Source organism: Chrysochloris asiatica, unplaced genomic scaffold, assembly GCF_000296735.1.
Source record: "Chrysochloris asiatica unplaced genomic scaffold, ChrAsi1.0 scaffold00279, whole genome shotgun sequence".
NCBI classification, from domain to species: Eukaryota; Metazoa; Chordata; class Mammalia; order Afrosoricida; family Chrysochloridae; genus Chrysochloris; species Chrysochloris asiatica.
In genome coordinates, this window is record NW_006408797.1 from 2,044,115 (window position 1) to 2,051,912 (window position 7,798).

The following is a 7,798-nucleotide window of genomic DNA, read 5'->3' on the forward strand; positions in this document are numbered from 1 at the left end:
CACTATGAGTCAGAACCGACTCCATGGTACATAACAATAAACAACAAGGAATGGTCCTTCAGTTTGTCACACAGAGTGCCTATATGGCCAATCAAGAAGACTAGATAAGCAAGGTATGAAATGAACTTCTTTTCTTAGAAATCATTGGTTACCCTGGGTGAGTAGTGGGTGAAGAAAAGTCTCTCTCAAAAAGTGCTGAAATCTTGTGTAACATCATGCAGATCACCTTGCAGAAGAAATTGTAGCTGAGGTACTCTTATCTCCAGGTTCTCAAAAATGCACTTTAAGGGGCTGAGTCAAAGATATTTATATTGGGGCAAGTCAGATTGCCCATGTCCAGTCATATTACTTGAGAAAAGTAAAAACCATAAACTGTTAACTATGTAGTAGAATATAATACATTGTCTGCCCAAGCACTATCACTATAAATATATTCAAGTTGGACCAGACATACCTAACAGGACTCTTAAGTTACTTTTTCTCTCCCCAGATAGGAAGAGTAAATAGGCATCCTAGTGGTCTAATAAATCCAAGCCTGACAGCTCATCAGGACAAGTGGTTTGAAGTTTATGATGAAAGGTCTCAGGTCTGCAGTGACTTCTGTGGAGGCACTACTCCTGAGGCTGTCACTAGAAGGCATGAGGCGCTTAAACTGGCAGGGAGCCTTTCCCTGGAGGCTAGTTCAATGTCAGGTACATACCAAGTGGCAGTAGCTCTTTTTTAAAATGAACAAAGAAGCCAACAAAAACACTCTGCTTAGCAACATGTTACTCTGGGATTTAGGATAAGGGAATGTTAGCACCTTGCAAGGCATATGGTGAGCATGGTGTCTCCAAATTTATTGTGAAATATGGGATTATCAGCTGTGTAAGACTGCAGATGAACATGGGATCCCAGGGCACAGATAACCCCAAGCAGCCTCTTGAAATACTGCTTCACATGCAGCTTAATAGGGAAGAAGGTATAATTTGCTGATCATCTATCAGGAGATGCTTGTCCACACAGGTGGCTTTTATTAGATGAAAGCTGAATTTACAAAATTACTTGGGCACTGAAGTTGCTGAAAACTTCCAAGGTTATGTTTCAATCTAGAGTCCACTGAGTCCCACCATGATGTAAAACATTCTGAATTTGGATGCTATATCCAGAATCATTGACTGTGTATGAGGTCAGATCATCATACTCCCAAAGGCAAATGAAATGGCAATAAAAAACATGATGTTCACAGATACGAGATGCTACATCACAAAGGGATACACCATTCAGATGAACTGTTTCATAAGAATTCAATTAAGAAGCCAGTAGATACAGGCCACAGACACCTGATAAAAGATGAACTGAAGCAGACAGTAAGAAGCATAATTTAAATAATTCCTGAGCTGATGCACGGATGGTTGTACTTTCTTTGAACTTGGTGCCTGGAGTGTGGATGAAGAACTAAGGATTCCATTAAAGGTGGGAATCCTCTTATATAAGAATGAAGTAGAGTGAAATGCTTGTGGGCATTTTCCTTTGCTTCATAACTATATATATACATAATACAATTTTATAAATTTTATTAGTCAAAATGTAATTTTGATAAAACAATTTCTATGTCCTTATGGAGTTCCAATTTGGTTCTGATATTTGGTAATTCAGACTAATTAAACAGTGCTGGTGTGCCACCAGCCACTCCTTGGAAACCGTATACAGAGTTGCTATGAGTTGGAACCGACTCGATGGCACTTAACAACAATTAATTCAATTGAGGCAATATTAAACAATGAGTTTGCCATCTCAAACTCTTAAAAGCCACAATATTGTGCAGTTTGACTTCACAATAAAATTACTCTTTTGATGTTAAGCTTTCACAGGTATTCTCTAGAATGGATTTTCTTACAGTCAGTAACTGATGCTCAGTCTCACAGCTTTTCCACAGAAATTGCGTTCTTATCATTTCCCCCCAATATGATGTCTCTGATGCTGAATGAGATTTGCAGTCTGGTTGAAGGCTTTCCCACATTTATTACATTTGTAGGGTTTTTCTCCTGTGTGAATCCTCTGATGTTGAGTAAGGTGTGTGCTTCGGATAAAGGCTTTCTCACAGGTTTTACATTTGTAAGGTTTTTCTCTAGTATGAATTCTCTTATGCTGAGTTAGAGCTGAATGGTCACTGAAAGCCTTTCCACATAAATTACATGTATAAGGTTTTTCCCCAGTGTGAATTCTTTGATGTTGGGCAAGGGCTGATTGGTCCCTGAAGGCTTTCTCACACAAGCCACATCTGTATGGCTTCTCTCCAGTATGAATTTTCCGATGTCGCGCAAAGGATGAATTATCCCTGAAAGCTTTTCCACACTCGTTACATTTATAAGGTTTTTCTCCAGTATGAATTCTCTGATGTTCAGTAAGGGAAGAGTTGACCCTGAAGGCCTTTCCACATTCATTACATTCAAAGGGCTTCTCTCCTGTGTGGATTCTTTGATGCTGAAGAAAACTAGTACTCTGATTGAAGGCTTTCCCACATTCGTGACATTTATAGGGTTTTTCTCCACTATGAATATTCTGGTGTTTAGTAAGATGTGCCCTGCAGACAAAGGCTTTTTCACATACATTACATTTGAAAGGCTTCTCTCCAGTATGTATTCTGTGATGATGGGCAAGGTGTATGTTTCGGATAAAAGCTTTTCCACATAAGTTACATTCAAAAGGTTTCTCTCCAGTATGAATTTTCTGATGATAAGTAAGTGAAGAACTCACTGAAAAGGCTTTGCCACATTCTTTACATTCATAAGGTTTCTCACCAGTGTGAATTCTTTGGTGATGAATAAGGTGTGTACTCTGGTGAAAAGCTTTCCCACATTCTCTACATTCATACCGTTTCTCTTTAAAAGTTTTCAGATTTGCATTCGGTGTTCCAGTATGGATTTGCTGATGTTTCTTAAGGGTAGAATTTTTAGTGAAGACTTTTCCACACTCATTACACTCAAAGGCTTTTTGGTTAGACCGAACACTCTGACTCAGAGTAAGAGATAAATCCTTTCCAGATTCATTATGTCCGAGGACACCAAGTCCAGATAGGGTTTTCTGGTGAGTGACTATTACTTGCTGCACATTTAATTCCTGCCTTCCATGCTTCTTTTCTAACACGTTATCACATTTCCAATGATAATCTCTAGGGAGTTTTTCCTTTATCTTCCGCTGATCCAATCTTTCATCAGGAATATCTGCTTTCAGGGTAGATTTCATACTCACAAGCATAGTCAGCCAGTCTGAAATACATTAAAAATAAAATACAGGTCTGTTTTATCCCAGAAAAACATCCAGCTGGGATGAGATGATAAGCTTGTTAATGTTAACAAAACATGTTACAGCATTAAAGTGAAGATAAAGAGAGAAATGTGAACAGAGGACTGTAGGAAGGGGGATCGACTGTATAACGTATGTTCTCCTGCTTCATACATTGTACAATGGATAAGCCCCTCCCTACAGTCTTCTGTTCACACTTAGAATTGTGTGTTCTATATCCTGCTTTACTTTAGTAAAGTGGTCTTCAAAACCAAACAACCCAGATTTGGTCTTTAAGAAGCCACTGAAACTAGAGGTCAATCATTGGTAGTAAAATAATCCAACTTAAGAGTAACTACCAAAGCTAACATCTTAATGTTTTTTTATAAGCTCATTTTTTTGCATTCAGAAGGGTAATAAAAAAGGCAAACTTCTATAAATATTCATATCTACAAATAAAATGAGTACACTTCCTGTTTGTGAGGAAATAATGTGTGTAATTCCATATGAACAATATAACCTCTATATGAGGAGAAAAGGCTCCTGGTATGGTGCTGTAGGATCAGCACTACACTGCGAACCACAAGGTGGGAAGTTCAAATCCACCAGCTGTCCTTGGAAACCCTATACAGGGTCACTATGAGTCAGAACTGACTCATAGGCAGTTTATAGCAAAAGCAAAATGAGGAAAATGTACCATTAGGAAGTTCAGTGAATATACAAACTTTAAGAACAGAGCAGCAAATCTGCTAGGACACATCCAGTATGTCAAGAGGCCTAGATCTACATGAAAGGAATATACTGGTCACTATAAACTCCTTTACTCGGATAGGGGGTAGGCTCCATGAATTTACTGATAAAATGATTCTTCTCCACAAACACAAATTCCACACTTACTCAACAAGCTTCCCACTTAGCTTCATGGGTGTCTTAATATTAATAAACATAGTTCTGGGTTACATCTTCCAGACTTATTTGTGAATATTTAACTTTCAACTTAATTATATTTAAGACTTTGTGCTAAGAAACAATGTTAAATGCTAGAAACTAGACACAGAGGATGCCAAAATTACTGTGAAATCCAATCAAGAAACAAGCCTCCTTCATCTTCTCTCCTTCCTAATAATTCCAGAAAATAGTCTATAAAGTGATAGAAAAACAACAGCAACCACAAAACACCTTTTACTTAAGTGAAAAGGAAAGTTAAGCCGTACATTTTAAGATTAACATCTTGTTGAGCTCAGAAATAAAACAACACAAAGAATGGCTAATGTTAAACACCAGTATTATCAAGCCTCAAAATCTTATGGACTGAGTTCCACATTGGTCATGATAGAATTGTCCTTGGCACACCGTTTCCTGTAGAAAACAACTAGAAAATCTAAATGAAAAACAAATCACCTCCCAAAACAAAAACAAAACTGTATGCACATCATGAAATAACTTCAAATGTATAAAATAAAAACTGAGAATGAAAAGGAAAAAAAAAAAAGATAATCATAGTAGGAGACTTTTATACACCTCTCTCAATAATTCAGAAATCAAATCATTAAGAATACAGAAAATCTCAACAATCTAATAAACAAACTCGACCTAACTTCCTATTGTTGTTAAGTACCATTAAGTCAGTTCTGACTCATAGTGATTCTGTATGGGATTTCTGACGAAAGGTGGGTTTGAACCACCAACCTTGTGGTTAGCAGTCCAGTGCTTATCCTACAGCACCACACAAGGACTCAAAATATAGTGTTGTTGTTGTTGTTAAGTACCATCTGTTCTGACTCACAGTAACCCTATATAGGATTTCTGAGGAGCAGCTGGGTTTGAACCACCGACCTTGTGTCAGCAGTTCGATGCTTATCCTACAGTGCCACAACAGGACGCCTGATCTAACTTACATACTTAAAACACTATACCTAAATATGAGAGAATGCATATTTTCAAGTACACCTACAACATTTATTAAAACTGATCATAGATGTTGTTGTTAAGTGCCATCAAGTCGATTCTGACCCATAACAATCCTGTATGGGGTTTCTGAGGAGCAGGTAGCTGGTGAGTTTCAACTGCTGACCTTGCAGTTCAAACAGCTTTGCAGTCTGGTGCATTAACCCACAGTGCCATACCAGGATTCCAAAACTGATCATATATTTGTTGTTAAGTGCCGTCGAGTAGGTTCCGACCCATAGAGACCCTGTATAGGGTTTCTGAGGAGAAGCTGGTGAGCCTGAACTGCTGACCTTGCAGTTCAAATGGCTTTGCAGTCTGGTGCATTAACCCACAGCACCACACCAGGACTCATAAAAAAGTCTGAGTAAATTTCATATGCCTGAAATACTTCAGAATATGTTCTCTCAATACAGTAGAATTAAGCCAGAAATGAATACCAAACCACAAGAAGATAAATTAGAAAATCCACAATTCTATATCACATAACACACAGAATAAAGATTACATCTCAATACAATTAGAAAATATTTTAACTGGATGATAATGAAAATATAAATTGGAACTTGTAGGATATAGCTATAGTCATGTTTAGAAGGAAATGTATACAAACGTATTTCATATGTGTTCAAAATGAACAATCTAAGTATTAATCTCAAGAAATTAAAGAGAACAGCAAATTAATCCCAAAGTAGAAGAAAAAATAAAAATATCAATAATTAATGAAAAATTGGTAGTCCTCTAAAAAGAAAAATCAAGAAAAGTGTGACGACATAAATTACCAACATCAGGAATGGTAAAAGAACTTTTAGAATAGACTCTACAGAGTTACATATGATAGATAATAAGAATAGAGAAAAGAAAATCTATGCCAATTAATATAACATTTTAAATGAAAGAACTAAATTCTTTAATAAAATGGACATAAGGAGAAACAAAACATGCATAGTCTTATATTTAATACAGAAATGGTGGTGGTGGTTATGTGCCTTGGGGTCTGTTTCGACTCATAGCGATCCTGTCTAAGGTTTCCGAGGCTGTAAATCTTTATGGGAGTAGAAAGCCTCATCTTTCTCCCATGAAATGGTTGGTAGTTTTGAACTGCTGACCTTGAGGTTAGCAGCCTGACTCATAAACATAAAGTACAATACAGAAATGGAATATTTAATTTAAAACTTTGCACAGATAAATTTCTAGACCAGATGGCTTCACTAGTGAATTCTTCCAAATACTTAAGAAATGCAGTTGATTCTTGAACAACACAGGTTTGAACTGTGTGGACTCACTTATACACGGATATTTTTTCCTGGAACAGATGAACTGCTCATGCACAGATGATACGTATCACATACATTTTAAGAAGATGCTCTTAACACTTGAGCTCACTGTACTGTAACAGGAAAACAAATCCATATATGTTTTTGTTGTTGGTAAGTACCATGGAGTTGGTTCTGACTCATAGCGACCCTACACAGGGTTTCCAAGGCTGTAAATCTTTATGGGAGCAGAACACCTCATCTTTCTCCTGTGGAACCGCTGGTAGTTTCAAACTGCTGACCTTGAGGTGGGCAGCCCTTCTTGTAACCACTACGCTACCAGAGCTCCTTTTCCATATATAAGTGGATCCATATAATTCAAACCTGTGTTGTTCTAGGGCCAACTGCAAATTTTATGTGGATTTTTGAGTGCTTGGGTGGTTTGCATCTCTAACTCCCAAGTTGTTCAAGGGTCAACAGTAATACCAATCTTATATAAATCCATCCAAGCTAAAAAGGAAGGAACATATCCCAACTTGTTTTATCAGACTAATACAATTTACCAGAACCTCATGAGGATGTGTTCTCTTATGAACACATACCCAGTTTCTAAACTAAATATTGGCAAGATATAAAAAGTATAATATATCACCACTGAGTTGAAATTCAAGGTTGTCATCACACCGAAACCACTCAGTGTTATTCATCACATTAACAAAATCATATTCTCAATAGATGTGGAAAAAGCACCTGACCCAATTCAACACCTAAAAAACCTTTATAGTCAAGTTGATTCTGATTCACGGCATGCTCCAGTGTGACAGAGTAAAGCTGCTACATGGGGTTTTCTTGGCTGTACATGGTATAGTAAGAGATTCCTAGGGTTCTCTTCTACAGGGCTGCTGGGTAGGTCCAAACTGCCAAATTTTTGGTTGGTAGCCAAGCATAAGCCATTTGTGCAAGCCAGGGATCCCATTCAATATCAAGGTATAATAAAAACAAAAATTAAAAACATAGCAAACTAAGAATCGAACAGAATCTACTTAATCTGACAAAGAATATCTCCAAAAAACCTACACCATAAATCACATTGAATGGTGAAATACTGAAAACATTTCTCTGAGATTAGGTTGAAATAAGCATGTCTGCTATCATCATCTCTATTCAAATTGTAGCATAGGTCTTAACTAGTACAAGGTAAAGAAAGAAAAAAATGCAAAAGACTCCAATCAATTAGAATTACTAATGGAATTTAGTGAAGTTGTTAGATACAAGATTAGTACACAAAAAACAAAAACAAACACTAAAAAACCACTGTTGTCAAGTCA

At 37.0% G+C, this 7,798-nt stretch overlaps 1 protein-coding gene across 1 annotated transcript in view; it reads right to left on the reverse strand.

Annotated features, from left to right (window-relative positions):
- Positions 1–1,881: 1,881 nt before the first annotated feature.
- The window catches only part of ZNF454 (zinc finger protein 454), a 16,950-nt gene continuing 11,033 nt past the window's right edge, over positions 1,882–7,798 (reverse strand). Inside the window, 1 exon segment of the mRNA XM_006874469.1 lies at positions 1,882–3,251. Within this exon segment, the coding sequence (XP_006874531.1) occupies positions 1,882–3,251 (1,370 nt within the window).